Source organism: Halichoerus grypus, chromosome 8 (genome assembly GCF_964656455.1).
Source record: "Halichoerus grypus chromosome 8, mHalGry1.hap1.1, whole genome shotgun sequence".
Lineage (NCBI taxonomy): Eukaryota > Metazoa > Chordata > Mammalia > Carnivora > Phocidae > Halichoerus > Halichoerus grypus.
In genome coordinates, this window is record NC_135719.1 from 100,161,570 (window position 1) to 100,183,209 (window position 21,640).

At 37.4% G+C, this 21,640-nt stretch overlaps 1 protein-coding gene across 3 annotated transcripts in view; it reads left to right on the forward strand.

Moving 5' to 3' along the window:
- Positions 1-21,640, forward strand: part of TOGARAM1 (TOG array regulator of axonemal microtubules 1) — a 79,736-nt gene that overhangs the window by 43,747 nt on the left and 14,349 nt on the right. For 2 of the 3 annotated variants that reach the window (XM_078053625.1, XM_078053626.1), the window contains exons 9-15: positions 311-486; positions 1,009-1,162; positions 1,363-1,500; positions 10,785-10,938; positions 16,608-16,713; positions 17,367-17,602; positions 18,010-18,168. In XM_078053625.1, coding sequence (XP_077909751.1) covers positions 311-486; positions 1,009-1,162; positions 1,363-1,500; positions 10,785-10,938; positions 16,608-16,713; positions 17,367-17,602; positions 18,010-18,168 — 1,123 coding nt within the window. The remainder of the gene's footprint in view (positions 1-310; positions 487-1,008; positions 1,163-1,362; positions 1,501-10,784; positions 10,939-16,607; positions 16,714-17,366; positions 17,603-18,009; positions 18,169-21,640) is intronic. The other variant, XM_078053627.1, reaches the window with a different exon arrangement.

Below are 21,640 nucleotides of genomic sequence, written 5' to 3' on the forward strand. Positions count from 1 at the left end.
TCTTCCAATCTCAGCTCAAATTCTTGCTTCTTGAAATCATCTTAAACACCCAGCTCATACCAACCTTTCCTTCATTTAAACTCATTATTACAATTTGCAGTTCTCATTTAATATTGTGAAACGTCTAGTGATAACCTCCTATATGATTGTCCTGTTAGGGTTATTTATTTTTATATTTATTATTATTTAACATGTTTTTCTTATGAACTATATTGTTTATTTCTTAAAGTCAAGAGCTTGTCTTTAACTTTGTTATTAGAGTGACATCACGTAAATACTGAACTGCAATTTGATGGTGGGTTAATTTCAGGTGTATTTGGAAGTCCAAATTCAGCACCAGCAGCCTGCAGCCAATCAGTGATATCTTCTGTGGAAAATGGAGATACATTTTCAATTAAACAAAGCATTGAACCACCATCAGGAATTTATGGAAGAGCGGTCCAGCAAAATATTCCATCATATGTTGATGTTGAGAATGAAAAGGATGTAAGATTATTTGCTGATTATTAGGATAAACTCAAGCCTATATTACATCATTGTGTTGTGTTCATCGGATTTGGGGTGGTGAAGGTGTTTTGATTAAAATTTTTTAAATCTCAGGATAATTGAAATTTCTGCTCCTTAATCATTTAAATAATGGGTTATTCTTCTTTCCAGCAAATATATTCTCATTCTGGTGTAAAGTATCTAGTGTACTTTATACTATACATGTACCTTATATATATATATATATGTGTGTGTGTGTGTGTGTGTGTTTACATATTCAGCAATTTTCTAGGACACTCAAGGAGTAAGAGACTGGTATCCTTAGGCACAAATTTAGTTATGATATTAGCACCATGTAATTCTAGTCAATTTTAGAATTCCTGAAATAAGAACTAAAAAATGTAGTTTATTTTTTTATATGTAGACACTTAATGTCTATATATAGTTGTCTGAGATGAAGATAGTTATTTTAAATATCGAACTCCCTGAATACTTTCAGATATTTTCCACTTTTTCATTCAGATTAAAGTTTCTATTTCAAAATCTACTTATGACAAGATGAGACAAAAGAGAAAAGAGGAAAAAGAACTTTTTGACATTAAAGATTGTGAAAAGAAGGAACAGAATTCCTGGGAGCGAATGAAACATACAGGAACTGAGAAGATGACATCTGAAAGTAGGTGGAATTTAACTTTTGGTGTGTTATTTAACTGATACTATTCTAAAGCTAGTGTACCTGTGGTTTAACTGAGGGCTAATAATGGAATATGTTGAACCATAACATTGAAATTTGCAAGACCCAGTAGCTTTTTTATAATAAATATTAATTATTTCTCATAAAGAAGGAAGTTGATTGATTGTTTTTCTCCCTTCTAGACTTAAATATTTTTGGAGATGAGGTGGGAATATCAAAAAATGAGAGTTCCCCTTTAGAAAATATTGCCTTCAGCCCTCAATTGAAAGGAGGGACCTGTTTAAAAAGGTCACCACCATCTTTAGTGTTTTCAGATTCAGGTAAGTAACTTGTTTAAATGTAAAGAATAATGTCACAAATGCTGGTTAAGCTCAAGAGACCACATATGGTTCAGTGCATTTGTGATGAGAAGAGCACTAAGCTAGTAGGAGTCAGTAGACAGACCTGGCTTCATAATTATCAGGCCTGCCTTTTAATTAACTTTCTGACCTGCAAATAGGCCTCAGTTTTCTGCCCCTATAAATATCCAAATTATCTCAAAGGTCTCCTCCGTGCTCCCTGCAAATATTCCTGTTTCACTAAGGAGTGGTATCCCATTTTATACCTGGGGTTAAATGAGACTGTGAAGTTGGTTTATATTAGATCATGATTTTTAAAAATCATTGTATTTATCACTTATTCAGCCTGCCATTCAGTACTTACTAGGTTCTATACCTGGCCAAGAGTGGCTTCCAGTTTCCTGTGCTGTTTTTAAAAATATTAAATAGGACTCAGGCCCCTAAGTGGGAGGTGGAATCCTCACTGGGACAGTGTGGTCTCAGGATCCTCGGGGTCACAGGAAGACCAGCCTGAGTGTGGCAGAGCTCCCATGTATCGGAGCAGGTAAGCCAACTGTAATCAGTGAGCCCAGGAGTGGGCTTTCAGCTCAGAGTTTCCATAATCTGTGATTTGAGGCACAGTCGGGCCACTGCTCTTTGAGCAGGGGCCCAACAAGCAGCAGAACCAGGGAGAGCCCTCTTTTTTCCCCGGGAGGAGTGGCGTGGGAGCGTGCCCCAAGAGTCTGCTGGGTTTGGAGACTCCAAATGGGGCCGTGTGCCTTACATAGAAACGCTTGGTCACAGGTTGGGTGAGCACGGAGTGCGGCTGGAGAGCTGGGAGACAAGAGTGATTGACTTCTTTTCTCTGAGGGCTCACAGAGGAGTGGGGCCCCGAGCTTTTGGCTCCAGGGCTGGAGATTGGGAGGCCACCATTTTCATTCTCATCCTCAAAAGCTGTGCAGAAAGCCTTCAGGGAACAAAAGCCACATAGAGCAAACCAGAGCAGATTACGTAGCCTGGCCCCAAGCAAGGATGGAGCAATTCCACATGGAGAAGACCTTTGAGAATCAATGCAACAGGCCCCTCCCCCAGAAGATGCACAAGTCTGTGGAGTTTGGTGTGTGCAGAGAGGGAGAAAGATTGACCTGGAGGATCTGTTGAGTGGGGTGGACTGTGACATTACTGCTCTGGGCCAGAGATTCCTGCAAAGCCATGTTTGCTCTGTCACTCTAAAGAGAAGCGGAAAGATGCCAAGGAACAAAAGTGGCTCAGCCAGCCTGCTCACATTAAGCCCATCTCCCTGACAAGGGGTGAGGCAACTCCACCCAGGCAAAGAGGCCTGAGAAGCCGAGCAGCAGGGCAACAGGCCCCTCTCCCAGAAGACAGACTGGAAAAACAGGGGAATAAGTTTAAGCTTATTTCCCATAGGACTCTAAAACTCCAGTGCCAGGGGAAAATAATTTGGGAGCTCAAGGTGTTCCACCACGACTCGCTGATACTTCAGGCTAAAATCTTAAATTTCTTTGTTAGTTTCTTTTCTTATTCTTTTTTTTTTTTAAACCCTGCTCCTGTTTCAAATAGATTTGTATTTCCCAGCCTATGTTTTTAAGTCGTTTCTTAACTTTTATTTTCTTTTTCACATATATGTTTTATAGATTTATACCCCATTATAGCCTGTTTTTCACTCTCTTCAATTTTATCTTGCTATATATATGTAAGTTCTGATTTCTTTGCAATTTTGAGATATAGTTTCTTCTAACACAGAGACCAAAAATCAAGCAGGAACAGGCAGAACACCCTTCTGTGTCCACTCTGAGAGATTACAATCTCTCTCCCTGCCCTCCCCCCCCCCTTTTTTTTTCCTTTTTTCTTTCTTTTTTAATGTTTTGGATCATCTTGGCTTTGATGGAGTATCTGTAGTAGCTTTCAACCACTTTGGATTTTTTTGTAGATACATTTTGCTTGGGTTGTGGTTGATATTTTGGACTCGGTACATTCCCTCACCCATTCCTCAACAGAATGACTAGGAGGAGGAACTCCCAACAAAGGAAAGAACCAGAGACAATATCCTCTGCCACAGATCTAATGGATATGGATATAAGCAAGATGTCAGAGAAAGACTTCAGGGTAGTACTTATGAAATCAATAGCTAGGCTTGAGAAAAGCATTAGCAACAATATAGAATCTCTAAGGGCAGAAATGAGATCTAATCAGGCTGAACTTAAAAATGCTTTGAATGCAATGCAGTCTAAACGGGAAACTCTAACAGCCAGGGTATATGAGGCAGAAGAACGAATTAATGATCTAGAAGATAAGCTGATAGGAAGGAAGCTGAGGAGGATAGGGATAGGCATCTAGAAGCCCATGAGAACAGACTTAGATCAATGACACCATGAAACGTTCCAATGTCAGAATTATTGGGATTCCTGAGGGGGTGGAGAGAGAGGGAGGACTAGAAGGTATATTTGAGCATATCACAGCTGAGAACTTCCCTAATCTGGGGAAGGAAACCAGCATTCGTGTCCAAGAGGCAGAGAGGACCCCTCCCAAGATCAATAAAAATAGACCAACACTCTGGCATATACTAGTGAAACTTGCAAATCTTAGAGCCAAAGAAGCTATCCTGAGAGCAGCTGGGGGAAGAGATTTCTTACGTACAGAGGCAGGGACATCAGAATAACATCAGACCTATCCACAGAGACCTGGCAAGCCAGAAAGGTCTGGCAAGACATTTTCAGGGTACTAAATGAGAAGAACATTCAGCCAAGAATACTTTATCCAGCAAGGCTGTCATTCAGAACAGATGGAGAGATAAAGAGCTTCCAGGACTGGCAGAAAGGGAAAGAATATGTGACCACCAAGCCAGCCCTGCAAGAAATAATTAAGGGGAATTCTGTAAAAGAAGAAAGACCCCAAGAGTAATATAGACCAGAAACTTACAGAGACAATCTATACAAACAGAGACTTTACGGGCAATATGATGGCATTAAATTCATATCTTTCAATAGTTACTCTCAACGTGAATGACCTCAGTGCTCCCATGAAAAGGCATAGGGTTTCAGATTGGATAAAAAGACAGGACCCATCCACATGCTGTCTACAAGAGACTCATTTTGGACCTAAAGACACCTCCAGATTGAAAGTGAGGGGATGGAGAACCATTTATCATGCCAATGGACCTCAAAAGAAAGCTGGGGTAACAATTCTCATATCAGACAAACTAGATTTTAAACCAAAGACTGTAATAAGAGATGTAGAGGGACACTGTATCATACTTAAAGGGTCTATCCAACAAGAAAATCTAACAATTGTAAATATCTATATCCCCAACATGGGAGCAGCCAACTACATAAACCAACTATTAACCAAAATAAAGAATCGTATTGATAATAATACATTAATAGTAGGAGACCTTAACACTCCACTCTCAGCAATGGACAGATCATCTAAGCAGAAGATAAAGAAATGAGCTTTGAATGACACATTGGGCCAGATGGACTTCGTAGATACATATAGAACATTCCACCTTAAAACAACAGAATACTCATTCTTCTCAAGTGCACATGGAACATTTTCCAGAATAGACGACATACTGCATCACAAATCAGGTCTCAACCCGTATCAAAAGACTGAGATTATTCCCTGCATGTTATCAGACCAGAGTACTTTGAAACTGGAACTCAATCACAAGAAAAAATTTGGAAGGAATTCAAACACTTGGAAGTTAAAGAGCATACTGCTAAATAATGATTGGGTCAACCAGGAAATTAAAGAAGAATTTTAAAACTTCATGGACACAAATGAAAATGAAAACACATCGGTCCAAAACCTATGGGATACTGCAAAGTCTGTCCTAAGGGGGAAATACATAGCCATCCAAGCCTCTCTCAAACAAGTAGAAAAATCCCAAATGCACAAGCCAACCTTACACCTAAAGGAGTTGGAGAAAGAACAGCAAATAAAACCAAAACCAAGCAGGAGAAGAGAAATAATAAAGGTTAGAGCAGAAGTCAATGAAATAGAAACCAAAAGAACAGTAGAACAGATCAATGAAACTAGAAGCTGGTTCTTTGAAAGAATTAATAAGATCGATAAACCTCTGGCCAGACTTATCCAAAAAAAAAAGGGAAAGGACCCAGATCAATAAAATCATGAATGGAAGGGAAGAGATCATGACTAACACTGAGGAAATAGAACAATTACTAGACATTATTACCAGCAACTATATGCCAACAAATTAAGGAACCTGGAAGAAATGGATGCCTTCCTGGAAACTTACCAAGACTGAAACAGGAAGAAAGAGACAATCTGAATAGACTAATAACCAGTAACGAAATTGAAGCGGTAATCAAAAACCTCCCCAAAAAACAAGAGTCTAGGGCCAGATGGCTTCCCAGAGGAATTCTACCAAACATATAAAGAAGAAATCATACCTATTCTACTGAAGCAGTCCAAAAAAATAGAAATGGAAGGAAAAGTTCCGAACTCGTTCTCTGAGGCCAGCGTTACCCTGATCCCAAAACCAGACAAAGACCCCACCAAAAAGAAGAATTACAGACCAATATCCCTGATGAGCATGGATGCCAAAATACTCAACTAGCCTATTGGCTAGGATCCAACAGTACATTAAGAGGATTATCCACATGACCAGGTGGGGTTTATTCCTGGGATACAAGGGTTCAACATTGGCAAATCAATGTGATACACTACATAAATAAAAGAAAGGACAAGAACCATATAATCCTCAATAGTCCCAGAAAAATCACTTGACAAAATACAGCATCCTTTCCTGATTAAAACTCTTCAGAATATAGGGATAGAGGGAACATACCTCAATATCATAAAAGCCATCTATGAAAATCCCACAGTGAATATCATTCTCAATGGGGAAAAACTGAAAGCTTTTATCTTAAGGTCAGGAACATAACAGGAATGCCCACTCTCACCACTTGGTGTTCAACATAGTACTAGAAGTCCTTGTCTCAGTAACAGACAACAAAAAGAAATAAAAGGCATTCAAACTGGCAAAGAAGAAGTCAAATTCTCTCTCTTTACAGATGACATGATAATCTATGTGGAAAACCCAAAAGACTCCACCCCAAAATTGCTAGAACTCATACAGCAATTCATCAATGTGGCAGGATACAAAATCAGTGCACAGAAATCAGTTGCATTTCTATACACTAACAATGTAACTGAAGAAAGAGAAATTAAGGAATTGATTCCATCTACAATAGCACCAAAAACCATAAAATACCTAGGAATAAACCTAACCAAAGAGGTAAAGGATCTATACTCTAGAAACTACAGAACACTTATGAAAGAAATGGAGGAAAACACAAAGAGATGGAAAAACATTCCATGCTCATGGATTGGAAGAATAAACATTGTGAAAATGTCTATGCTGCCCAGACCAATCTACACTTTCAGGGCAATCCCTGTCAAAATACCATCGACATTTTTCACAGAGCTGGAACAAAGAATCCTAAAATTTGTATGGAACCAGAAAAGCCCCCAGATTGCCAAGGGATCGTTGAAAAAGAAAACCAAAGCTGGGGGCATCACAATGCCTGACTTCAAGCTCTATTACAAAGCTGTGATCATCAGGACAGCATGGTATTGGAACAGAAACAGATACATAGATCAGTGGAACAGAATAGAGATCCCAGAAATGGACCCTCAACTCTATTGTCAACTAATCTTCAACAAATCAGGAAAGAATATCCAATGGAAAAAGACAGTCTCTTCAATAAATGGTGCTGGAAAAATTGGACAGCCACATGCAGAATGAAATTGGACCATTCTCTTACACCATAGACAAAGATAAACTCAAAATGGATGAAAGACCTCACGTGAGACAGGAATCCATCAAAATCCTAGAGGAGAACATAGGCAGGAACCTGTTCCGACATTGGCCACAGCGACCTCTTTCAAGATATGTCTCTAAAGGCAAGGGAAACAAAAGCAAAAACGAACTTTTGGGACTTAATCAAGATAAAAACCTTTTGCACAGCAAAGGAAACAGTCAACAAAACTAAGAGGTAGCCCACAGAATGGGAGAAGATATTTGCAAATGACATTACAGATAAAGGACTGGTATCCAAGATCTATAAACAACTCACACTCAACACAAAAAAACAAATAATCCAGTCAGTAAATGGGCAGAAGACATGAACAGATATTTTTCCAAAGAAGACATACAAATGGCTAACAGACACATGAAAAAATGTTCAACATCACTCAGCATTAGGGAAATACAAATCAAAACCACAATGAGATACCACCTTAAACCAGTTAGAATGGCAAAAATTAATAAGACAGGAAACAACAAGTGTTGATGAGGATGTGGAGAAAGGGGAACCCTCTTACACTGTTGGTAGGAACGCAAGCTGGTACAGCCACTCTGGAAAACAGTATGGAGGTTCATCAAGACATTAAAAATAGAGCTACCCTATGACCCAGCAATTGCACTACTGGGTATTTACCCCAAAGATACAGACCTGGGGAAAAGAAGGGGCACATGCACCCCGATGTTCAGAGCAGCAATGTCCACGACAGCCAAACTGGAAGGAGCCAAGATGCCCTTCAACAGATGAATGGATAAAGAAGATGTTCATATATACAATCGAATATTTCTCAGCCATCAGAAAGGATGAATAGCCACCATTTGCATCGACATGGATGGAACTTGAGGGGCATCATGCTAAGTGAAATAAGAGGAGAAAGACAATTATATGGTTTCACTCATATGTGGAACATAAGGAATAGCATGGAGGACCACAGGGCAAGGGAGGGAAAACTGAATGGTAAGAAATCAGAGAGGGAGACAAAGCATGAGAGACTCTAGACTCTGGAACCAAACTGAGGGTTACAGAAGGGAGGGGGGTGGGGGATGGAGTAACCAAGTGATGGGGATTAAGGAGGGCACGTGTGGTGATGAGCACTAGGTGTTATATGCAACTGATGAATTGTTGATCACTACATCGAAAACTAATGATGTACTATATGCTGGCTAATAGAACATAATAAAAATAATAATAATTACAAAATAATAAAATTAAAAATAAAATATAAAAACAAACTGCTTGATATTCGAAAAAAATTTTACATATCTTGGGAACGTTTAATATTCCACATAAAGTTTACCAAATGCGGGAAAAAAAAATAAAAAGAAAATATTTTAAAAAGTTAAAAAAATAAATGAACGAATGGAAAAAAATAAAAGTTCACCAGTGTCATACTCACTTATTTAAAAAAGTTAAAAATAAATAAAAAATAAATAAAAGTATTAAATAGGTCTTAGGTATAGTAGCAACTTGGAAAAATCAGAGATTGAAGTAAAAAAATCTCATGAACTGTAATAAACATTAAGAATTATTGCTTATTATTTTTGTTCATTATTCTTTAATGTTACTAAAAAATAACTATCATAAACATTTTAAAATTTATGTTGGGTCTGAAGTCTAGGGTATCAACAAAAAACCCAGAAGTACAGAAAAAATAAATATATAAATGTGATCTTGGACACCATACTTAACATCTCTCAAAGATAAAAGTAAAAGAGATTTGAAGTAGATGACTGTTAGACTGTTCCTAGTTTGCATTTCTTTTATAATGCAAGAAGCTTAGAAAACTTTTTAAAATGCTGTATTCTCAAAACTAATAATTGCTGAGTATGACTGATGACAGATGTTGACCTGTAAAATTACTGGTTAAACATGTCCCTAAGAACCAGTTAAATATAGGCATTTGTGAAGTTTAACCCTATTTGCTAACATTCTCAAATAATTTCACTATTAATGTCATAAAATCTAGGGGGAGAAAAACCCACAAAACTTCTTACCTAAGCTGTAAGAATACTGGCTGCTACTGGTAAAAGTAGGGAAAGAAGTATAGATAGTAGCAAATAGTACAAATTGATAAATACATTTATGATAGTCATTTTGTAGTGTTTAATATTACCTTTTTAAAAATATCTCTCGGGTGCCTGGGTGGCTCAGTCAGTTAAGTGTCTGCCTTCAGCTCAGGTCATGATCTCAGGCTCTCTGCTCAGTGGGGAGTCTGCTTCTCCCTTTCACTCTCCCTCTGTGCTCTCTCTCTTTCCTCAAATAATAAATAAATAATCTTTAAAAAAATATCTCTTAACATGGAAAAATAATAAATCTTTATTCATTTACAAAAGCCAATGCAGGGGCACCTGGTTGGCTTAGTCGGGTTAAGTGTCCTACTCTTGATTTCGGCTCAGGTCATGATCTCAGGGTCCTGGGGTCAAGCCCTGCATGGGGCTCTGTGCTGAACTTGAGATTCTTTCCCTCTCCCTTTCCCCCTGCCACCCCCGCCCCCCCCCGCTTGCACACATGCCCACTCTCTCTCTCAAATAAATACATACATAAATAAAATCTTTTTAAAAAATGCCAACACACATTTTATTTGATCTTTTTGATCTTTTCCTTTCTAATACCTCCACTATAGGTATCTTGCACTGTTCAGTGCCCCCAGGGCATTACCCTGAGCACTCAATGATAATGATTTGTTTCTCTCATGTCCAGGGCAATGCCTTACATCTGGAAAATGGTTGGTAAATGTTTGATTATGGAAAAAATATTGCTTTTATTACCACACATGGTCTTAGGATTTGCAATAGACCATGAATTCTATGCGGGTAGCAAAAAATTGGTATTTTTGGAATTCGGCTAGAATTCTTTATACAGGGACTCCTGGGTGGCTCAGTCGGTTAAGTATCTGACTCTTGGGTTTCAGCTCAGGTCATGATCTCTGGTTCCTGAGATCCAGCCCCCCAGCACACTCCACACTGAATATGGAGTTTGCTTGTCTCTCCTGCTGCTCCTCCTCCTGCGCGTGTGCTCATGCGCTCTCTCTCTCTAGAAGAAATAAAATCTTAAAAAAGAAAAGAAGAATTCTTTACACAGATGCTATGAAGCTTCATTTTCAGTTGTCATTTGTATAGTAAAACGGGTATATATCCACATGTTTTTATAAAATGGGATCATAATATTTCTTACTGATTTTTAGCTCTTAAAACTAGACTTTATTATAGGACTCATGACTGGAAAAACCACCTATATATTTATATTTGATATAATTAAATAATTTTGCATATAAGAAGTAAAGTTTTAAATAACTTTGGTGTCCGAGTATTACAATTTTATTAAAGACTAAACTGATAATACTTGTTTCCATAAGAAATATTCATAGAATCTGTATTCAGAATATCATTTTTATCAGAGTTCTCTGATGCTTTATTTAATCTGTTTTTTTTGTTTTAGGTGAAGCATCTCCTGGAGGCATTCCACAATATAAAGAAAGGATGTCTTCTGTCACTCACAGTCCTGAAATAATGGATACATCAGAACTACGGCCATTTTCCAAACCAGAAATAGCACTGACAGAAGCCCTTAGGCTTTTAGCTGACAAGGATTGGTAAGTTCACCATCCTTAACTTAAAACTAAGCTGAGTTCCAGAAGTTTTCTGAATATTTTTTATTAAAAACTTTGAAACATTCCCTATTAAAATAGTCATAGAAATGATTATTATAGTTCTTAGTCTGAGTTTTTTTCAACTTATTAATGTAACTGAACTCTGGTCCTAATAGCACTGTATTACAACCAGTTATATATACCATAATGACAGAGTTTAGCTTTATTAGGGGTTACATAAACCTTTTGGTACTAGAATACAAATCTCACCATTCCTCCAAGTGTTTCTCTGTGAAATACATCCTATAACAATCCTGGAAATATTTATCTGTTACTAGCATATCTCAACAGCCTCCCAGCCCCGTCCTCCTGGAGCATATACTGTCCCATTACCTGCCTTGCTCCTCAGTATCTCTCTCCATCCCCATCCTCCACATCCTCAGTTTTACTTCTGTTACACCATATTCATCAACATTAAAATGTGCTATAATATCCCCTATTTTTAAAAAAAACCTCCCTAAACTGCACATCTTCACATTTCTTTTATTCCCCTTTTTTAGCCAAGTCCTCACAAAGGCTGACTCATTGTCTATTTTTTCACCTCATATTCTCTTCTCAACCTTTAATTGGCTCTCAGGCCTCCCCACCATGACAACCACATCACTGAAACTATGAAAGTGATCATCTTGCTATATCTGCATTGGTTATTTATTAGTGGTCATCTTAGCCTTTTAGCAGTATTTGACACAATCAACACTCCCTTCTAGTTTCTTGGTTCTTTTCTTGTTTTAGTATGTTCTTATTCCTTTTCTTTATTTGGCTTCAAAATTGAGGCATGCTCCAGAATACAATCCACTGGCATTCTCTATCTACATTTATTCCATAGATCCAGGCTGGCGATCGTTTTCTGTAAAGAGCCAGATACTAAATATTTTAGGCTTTGCAGGCCAGATGTCTTTATCATAACTCCTCTACTTTGCTGTTGTAGTGTAAAAGCAGCCTTAGGGGGCGCCTGGGTGGCTCAGTCATTAAGTGTCTGCCTTCGGCTCAGGTCATGATCCCAGGTCCTGGGATTGAGCCCCACATTGGGCTTCCTGCTCCCCGGGAAGCCTGTTCTCCCTCTCCCACTCCCTCTGCTTGTGTTTCCTCTCTCGCTGTGTCTCTGTCAAAAAATACATAAAATCTTTAAAAAATAAATAAAATAAAAGCAGCCTTAGATAGTAAGAAAAAAAATAGGTATAGCTATATTCCAATAAACTTTACTTATAAAAATTTCTGATGGGGTCAGATTTGGTCTGTGAGTCATAGTTTGCCAACCCCTTTCCTAAAAGATTATATTCAACTGAATATATGTCTCGATTCTAGGTATCTTCTTGAGCTCTAAACTTATAATCCATCTGCCTGCTTGACATTTTCACTTTGATGCTTATAGACATTTTAAATTTAACATATCCAAAATAGAACTCTTGATTTCCCACTTCCTACCAAGGTGGGTTAACAGGCATAAGATTTGCCTACACATCTGAAAGAACTAAAGAAACCATACAAAATATATGAAACAGTGGTTTTCAAAATATTCCTCAGTAGGCAATGAAAATTAGTGATCCTTGAGAGACAGGAAACAAACAAGGTGAACTCTATAATTGCCCTCGCTTAACCTTCTGCAGAGTTTCCAGGTTACAGCTCAAAGAAGGGAAAACTATGTAAATACCAGCAGAGATGGAAATGGAGCTGGGAGTTTGGGGATGCCAAGGTAACTAGAATTTGCAAGGCAGAATGCCAGAGAGGATGGAGCTTCACAAAGAACTCTGGAGACCTTCAGAGGATTCTTCTCAAATATTTAGCTGAATACTAGTCAGGGCATAAATATAAATAAATTACCTGAAGCCAGAGCTAGAATCAAGTTACAGGGAACAGTCCCTGAATACTTCTTATTCCCATCAGCACAGTGGAAAACCTCATAATTCACAGGGCGTCAAGTAGAAAACTCAAAAGAGTTTTGCTTCTTAGTGTGGAAAAATAAACCTTAGGCTAAAGACTGGTTTGGCCCTGCCCAACAAAATATAAAGCCAGGCCTAAGAGGATCAAACTTATCAAATAACCTAACTCCATCCCAGAGCAAAGGTCAAAAATAATTTAGGAATACAGAAATATCTCAGGTAAAATGCATAATGACTGACATCCAATAAAAAATTACCAGGCATGCAAAGCAGCAGGGAAATACAACCCATAATGAGAAGAAAAAAAGACAACTATTGAAACCAATCCAAAAATGATACAGATGATAGAATTAGTAGACAAGGACATTATAGCTATAGTTATAATTCTATTCCATGTGTTGAAGAAACTAGAGGAAAGACATAAACAGAGAATCAGTGAGCTGTAGGACAACTTGCAAAATCCCTTTTGCCATATAATGTAACATGATTGAGGGAAATGATATCCCCTTATAGTCACACTCAAGGGGAGGGTATTATGAGGTGGTATATGCCAGGGGGCAGGAATCATGGGTGCCATCTTAGAATTCTGTATTTCACATTAGGAGTAAAAAGGGTCATTTTATAATGATAATGATAAAAAGGTCAATTCATCAAGTGATCCTGATTTTATTTATCATATACAGAGCTTCAGAATACATTAAGCAGAAACTGGTAGAACTGCAAGAAGAAATAAATAAATCCACAATTACAGTTGGAACTTCAACAACCATCTCTCATTAATTGATAGAACTAGAAGAAAGAAAATCATTGAGGATATAGAAGACTTGAATGACATGATTGACCAACTTGACCTAATTGGCATTTATAGAATACTCCACCTAAAATAGCAGAATTTACATTCTTTTTGAGTCCATAAGGAACATTTGCCAAGAAAAATATTTTGGAACATAAAATAAGTAATTTAAAAGGATTCAGATTATACAAATTTTGTTCTCTGACTATGGTGGAATTAAATTAGAAGTTAGGAACAGATACCTGGAAAATCTCCAAATGTCTTGAAACTAGCACACTTAGAAGCAACTCGTGGATCTAAGAAAGTAATCAAAAGGGAAATTAGAAAGTATTTTTTAACCTTTTTTTTTTTTTTTTTTTAAGTAGGCTCCATGCCCAGCGTGGAGCCCAATGTGGGGCTTGAACTCATGACCCTGAGATCAAGACCTGAGCCAAGATCATGTGTCTGAGCCACCCAGGCACCCCCAAAGTATTTTGAATTTAATGAAATTAAGAATGAAACATGAAAATTATGAGATGCAGCTAAATTAGAGGGAAATTTATAGCACCATAACACCTATATTACAGAAGAAGAAACATTTTATATCAGTGACCTCAGCTTTCACCTTAAACTACAAACAGAAGAGCAAATGAAGCCCAAAATAATTAAAGAAAAGAAATAATAAAGATTGCACTAGAAATCAAGAAAATAGAAAACAAACAGTACAGGAAATCAGTGAAAGCAAAAGTAGGTTCTTAGAGAAGATCAATTGATAAACCTGTGATCAGACTGATCAAGCAAAATAAGAGAAAAAAACAATTACCATATCAGGAATGAGGGAATAAACATCATTACTAATCATATAGCTCTTAAACAAACAATAAAGGGATATGATAAACAGCTTTATGCCCACTAATTTAACAACTTAGTGAAATGGATAAATTCTTTGAAAGACACAAACTACCAAAACTCACTAAAAACAAAACAAAAAATTAGCTAACCTCTATAATCCAATACGTATTAAGGACGTTGACATTGTATTTAAAACTTCCACAAAGAAAACTCCAGGCTCAGATGGTTTTGCTAGTGAATTATACCAAACATTTAAGGAAGAAATCAATTCTACACAAACTTAGAACACTGAAGAGGCTGGAGTACTTCCATCTTACTCTTTGAGGCCAGTATCACCCTGATACCAAAACCATACAAAGAACTACAGACTGAGATAAAAAATATCTCATGAACATAGATGTAAAAATCTTTAAAACAAGTTTTTATTTCCCCCCCTCCTAATCCCAAATCTGCTTCTACCTCAGTGTTCATCATCTTAGTTAATAACTCTGCCATGGATATTTAGTTGTTCATACCAAGTCAGTGTTCACTTTTTATCATTTCTTTATATCCCATCAGTTCCTTTATTTTCAGAATTTATCTCGGCTGCTGATCCTGTTGTCCAAGCCACACCTGGCTGTAGTAGTGTCATCACTGGTTTGCATGCTTCTATGATTGCTCACCTCATACAACAGCCAGAGTGATACTGTTAAATCTCAAATCAGAATATGGGATTCCTCCCCACAAAACCCTCCAGTGGCCCCCTAGAACACTAGGAAAAAATTGTTAAACTTTTTTATAGCTTACAAAGTCCTTCATTTTCTGTCCCTTGCCTCTTTCTGTAGCCTCATCCCCTACAGGGGGATGGATGCTCTGCCTTACTTACCCACTCTAGCCATTGGGCTATTTCCTGAACACCTAAGCTCATTTATGCCTCAAGATCTTTGTACTTAATTCTTTAAACATTCTTCCAGTGTCTTCTCTTTCTCTTCATGCAGGTATTTGCCAAATGTCAGCTCCTCAGAGAAGCCTTCTCTCATGACTTTAACTAAAATATTAGTGTTCTTTTCCCCATCTTCTTATACTGCTTTATTTTTAATGTTGCTACCTGACCTTATATTTTATTTTAACACCTCTCTTAGCAATTTGATTATGATGTTCCATGTTGTGCTTTTTTTTATCTGTTTGGGGTTGTTCTTAGATCTGAGAGTTTATAGTTTAAATCAAATTTGGAAAAATTTTAGCCACTTTTTCTTAATTTCTTTTCCTGCCTCCCTCTCTCTTGACTGTACTCTCTGTTATTTGTGTGTATAGAATTGGGTTGTTTCTGCATTTAAATTAATTGTTTTTTTATGCTTATCCAAAAAAATGAGAATTTTGAACCAGACAGCTATTTAAATAGGTATACTCTTGCTACCTTGGATTCTTAGGTCTCTTCTTTTCTCTGAGTTTTCCATAATTCATTCGGGGAATGTAAATGTTTAAAAAAATGACTGCCATCAATATTACCTAAGGAAATATTACAATATTACTAAGGAAACTAATTTTGGCTCTCATTTTTCAAACCTATAAGATGAAAATCATCACGTTGGAAATGTTATACCTAAATCCCACTTGAATCCCACTCTCTTGTTAGTATCCACCTACCCTTCTCTGGCTCATTAGGTCAGATAATGAAAGAAAAATACAAATTACAGAACCATCTGTTGGTGGTTTTCTGCTGTTGGATTATATATTTGCCAATAAGGTAGTTACTTTTCTCCTTCCATTTTTGTTGTATTGCTTCCCTCACCTTTTGTTTGCCATTCCTTTCCCTTCTGTTCTCTAGAAAGAATATGACATTCTTATTACTAGGGAGGAAATATTTCTTTTTATTTATGAAGCATGAACTGAGTGTGATGTCAATGGTGATTTTAGCTCTTAAAAGATCTTTTGAATCATGAAAGAGAACTATTGGAGCAAATAAAACTTTACATATTTTTTATTTGAATTTCCTAAATGATATGGAAAAATAAGCAAGATCTCCTCAGTGGCAGTATTTCATACAAACAAAAGAAGACATCTGAGATCCTGTTCCAGTTGAGCCCCATTTAATAAGTGATTTTGTCATTTGTTTCTTTTTCCCATAGGGAGAAGAAAATTGAAGGACTGAATTTTATTAGGTGCTTAGCTGCTTTTCATTCTGAAATATTGAACACAAAGTTGCATGAAACAAATTTTGCAGTAGTTCAAGAGGTAAACTTATTTTTCAGCTGAGTTAAGGATTGTTTGGATAACAAAGAATAAATATGCCATGTTAATTTGACCTTTAAAAAATATCTCTGTACTAGGGGCGTCTGGGTGGCTCAGTCGGTTGAGCATCCAACTCCTGATTTTGGCTCAGATCATGGTCTCAGGGTTGTGAGATTGAGCCCCATATGGGGCTCCACACTGAGGGTTGAGCTTATTTGAGTTTCTCTTTCTCTCTTTCTTTCTGCCCCTACTCTCCTCTTGTGCTCTCTCTCTCAAAAAAAAAAAAAAAAAAAAAAGAATACCTCTGTACTAAATGATATAAGTAGGCAAACAAAGTTGATGTAGTTACATCAGTAGTTACAAGTAGTTCCTATATGGGGCTCCTGGCTGGCTCAGTCAGGAGAGCATGCAACTCTTGATCTCAGGGTCATGAGTTCGAGCCCCACATCAAGGGTAGATTTTATTTAAAAAAAAAAAAAAGTAGCTCATACCTTACTTTGCAACTTTTAAAAATTTTTATTAAATGTTAATTTTTAGGACATAAGATAATATGTATTAAAACATGTTACTTTAATAGTAAATTTGGTTTCAAAGTCATTATTACTGATTTTCTTTCAGAATATCAGCAAAATGTACATTTTGGAAATTTTTTTTAGGTGAAAAATTTACGCTCTGGAGTTTCTCGTGCTGCTGTGGTCTGTTTAAGTGATCTTTTCACTTACCTGAAAAAAAACATGGATCAAGAACTAGATACTACAGTAAAAGTTTTGTTGCACAAGGCTGGAGAATCAAATACATTTATAAGAGAAGATGTTGACAAAGCACTGAGAGCTATGGTCAGTAATGTAACTCCTGCACGTGCAATTGTTTCTCTTATCAATGGAGGACAAAGGTAATATTCGAAATAATCTTGATATGTCCTTAAACTAAAAATACAATTGTTTGCAGTCTGGGATGTAGGAAAAACACAAGCAAACTTCAGTATTATTTTAGTCAAAAAACAAATAATTCTTATGTGATAAACATCATATTAGGTACAGAGCATACAAGGAAAATAATACTGTTATTCTCATAATTTTACTTATATTCATAGATCTGGAACTAAATAAATGTCAGTGATTATGAGTTTTGTTTTGTTTTTAACTTCTTGGGGATGGGTAACTAATGTAATTTGTCATTTTAGCTTCCAAGGATGATTGTTGAGGGTTAGGAATAGTTTAATCATTTAACTTTAAAGGTATGTCTTTGGTAAATAGTTCATACATCAACTTTGTTTCAATTGATCATGTTTCCTTGTAGCCATTTACACATTGCAGTAAGAAGATGTACAGCCCAGCACTTATCAGATGTTGTGGGATTTATGGAACCAGAGCGCATTTTATCTGGAACAAAGGATATGGCTGACCGGATATTACCAGCTGCTGCCAAGTTTGCTCAGGACAGTTCACAAGAAACCAGGTGAATAGCTGCCAATAATATTTGCCGAATCTGTTAGGATAAGGGTTAAAAGTAGGCAGCAAAGGTTAAAAAAGAGTAAGCATTTTTTCTAAATGGACAAGTGGAGTCCCCAGGGATTGGTACTGGGACAGATGGACTTATTTAACCAATTTGTAAATGATCTTGAGGGAGTGCACAGTGAATTCTCCAAATTTACAGATGACACTACATACTTCTGGGTAGTGAGATGCCATGTCACAGGGATGAACTGCATGAAAACGGCACAAGACTATATGAGTGGGCAGAAAAGTGGCAGAAAAACTTCATTGTGGGCAAATGTAAGGTAATGCACTTAGGGGAAATGATATATTTTCCAAGCAATCAGGTGAAATCAAGGAAATAGGTGCACATGAAAAATACAGGAGGCGAAATGGATAATATATTGTCTCCTGAAACATGAGATAGCTGCACTTAGAAAATCCCATAAATTTCTGATTGCTGTACTTGAAGAACAATTCTATGAAGGTTAAGAACAGTCAGAGAAAAATGTCAAAAGAATTAAGATGTGGATGGTACATTACTGTATTGGTAACTTTTTTTTTTTTAAGTAAACTCTGTTCCCAACGTGGGGCTCGAACTCACAACCCCAAGAGCAAGAGTCACATGCTCCATCAACTGACCCAGCCAGCTGCCCCTTGCTGTATTGGTCACAGAAATTTTAGATATAGTCAAGAGCCTAGGTTCAGTTCCTAGCCCCAATCACTTTTTGCCCTTAAGCAAATTACCTAACGTCTGTTAGCCTAAGTTTTCTTGTATGTAAAATTAGGAAGGTGGGACTAGGTGATTGATAATGTCCCATATAAAACCTAAAAATTTATGGCAGTTACATATGAAGATAGATTAAAAGTGGGAGGGAGGGTCCTGAGTTCATAGAGACTAAAGTAAAGAAGGGTATAAAATTGGGGCACCTGAGGGGCGCCTGGGTGGCTCAGTCATTAAGCGTCTGCCTTCGGCTCAGGTCATGATCCCAGGATCCTGGGATCGAGCCCTGCATCGGGCTCCCTGCTCCGCGGGAAGCCTGCTTCTCCCTCTTCCACTCCCCCTGCTTGTGTTCCCTCTCTCGCTGTGTCTCTCTCTGTCAAATAAATAAATAAAATTAAAAAAAAAAAAATTGGGGCGCCTGGGTGGCTCAGTCGTTAAGCACCTGCCTTCGGCTCAGGTCATGATCCCAGGGTCCTGGGATCGAGCCCCGCATCAGGCTTCCTGCTCGGCGGGAAGCCTGCTTCTCCCTCTCCCACTCCCCCTGCTTGTGTTCCCTCTCTCACTGTGTCTCTCTCTGTCAAATAAATAAATAAAATCTTTAAAAAAAAAAAAAGGCTATAAAATTAACATTTTAAGACAAATGTATCCATGACTTTAGGTAACTAGAGTTAATCTTATGGAAATCATTATACCAGAAGCTAATATAGAAGGTCAATGTATTCATTTTCTATTGCTGTGTAACAGATTACCACAAACATAGTGGTTTAAGGCAACACAGACTTTTTTAGCTTACTGTTCTTTAAGTTAGAAGTCTTGCATGGCTCAACTGCTTTCTCTGCTTGGGGTCTTCCAGGATTATAATCAAGGTAATGATAATGCTGAGCTCTTATCTAGATGTTCTATAGAAGAATTTGCTTCCAAACTCATTTTGGTTGTTGGCCAAATTCAGTTCCTTGTAGTTATAGGACTTAGGTCTCTATTTCTTTGCTGGTTTTCAACCAGGGTCCTCTCTCAGCTCATTAAGGTCACCTGAATTCCTTCTTGTGCAGCCCCCTCCATCTTCAACCCAGCAAAAGTATGGTGAATCCCCCTTGTGCTTAGAAGCTCTCTGATTTCCTCTTCTGCTACCAGCTATAGAAAGCTCTCTGCTTTTAAGGACCTGTATGATTAGATTAGGTCCACCCAGAAAATCTCTGTATCTTAGAGTCAACTCTACCATATAACATAACATAACATAATCCTGGAAGTTATATCTCATATTTACAAATTGTAGGTGTTAGAGCAGTCCTGCTCTTTGGGGAGCCATTTTGGAAGTTATGTATACCACAGTAAAGTTCAAAACAATTTAGGCTTTGGATCATAATAAACTAGTTAGGGACAAAAAAAGATTCATAATGGTTGTTGTATATACATCTTAACCTTTCCTTAATGACATGGTAATTCTTCTAATCCATTTTGTCATTTCTTGATTTCTTATTTGAAGTTTTAAAATTATAAAATGGTTACAACTTTACGGTTTTACTATTTCTCACATTTAGTGTCCCTATTGCTTGTTTACTTGTTTGTTTTAGCCATTCTCATATCATTAGGGCCTGTGATGGACCTACAGTCCTTAATGTTCTGGGCTAAAAGTTATAATCATCTTTGAAACTATAACTGATTATGAACTACTTATCAAGGGGTAACCTTATTCTGATTCTGAGGAGAGAACAGTAATTTTTATTTTCTGATACTACCTACCTCCCTTTCTATAATTTCATTACAGTTGAAGGAGCCTGATTGATACACATATTCCTGAGATCATTCTGTACCTTCTCCCTACCCTGCAAGACTTGCCTTTTCTGGTTCATCCTAGTCCCATATATTCCAAGTTGTAAGAAAAAGCATAACTAATTAATTTTAGGGCCAAGCCTCTTTGAAGAATAGTAATATGGTATAATTATAAGGTGCTATAAGATCCCTCTATCCAAAAATATCTCCAATACCCATGATATCTGTGGTTCTATCACAATGATATCTTGGCTTAAGGTTTTATCCTAAAAAGAATTATTTAAAAAAAAAAGAATTATTTTTAAATTTATATACTACCATAAAAAAAAAAAACCTTAGTTTGGAGAGCATTACACATTCATTATATATCATCCATGATTTACCAACTAACTTTGGGTATGTTTTAGGTAGCAGAGAATAGGTTTTTGAAGAATTGGAACCCAGATAGGTTTTGGCAGGGGGAAAAAATAGTGAGGGTGAGAAATACAGGAAATACAGAACTTAGGGAAGGTTGACTTAGGTCAGAACACCTTTCACCAGCAACCTCTTGCCCAGTGAGCAAGGAGCCCAGGATAAAGACAGACTTCTCCTAACTCACAGTTCTGCCAAATACCAGCCTTGATATGGACCCAAGGGTGCCTGAAAAATAGAATTCAAACATTTGGCTCTCCAAGAAGAGATTTGAAGATCTGAAGCTAATAGTGTTTTTTAAAGGTGAGGGACAACAATAGCCCAACTGTGGAAAGAGCCGTGATGCCCTTCAAACAGACGAATAGATAAAGATGTGGTCCATATATACAATAGAATATTAATCAGCCATCAGAAAGGATGAATACCGGGCGCCTGGGTGGCTCAGTCGTTAAGCGTCTGCCTTCGACTCAGGTCATGATCTCAGAGTTCTGGGATCGAGTCCCACATTGGGCTCCCTGACTCAGCCGGAAGCCTGCTTCCCCCTCTCCCA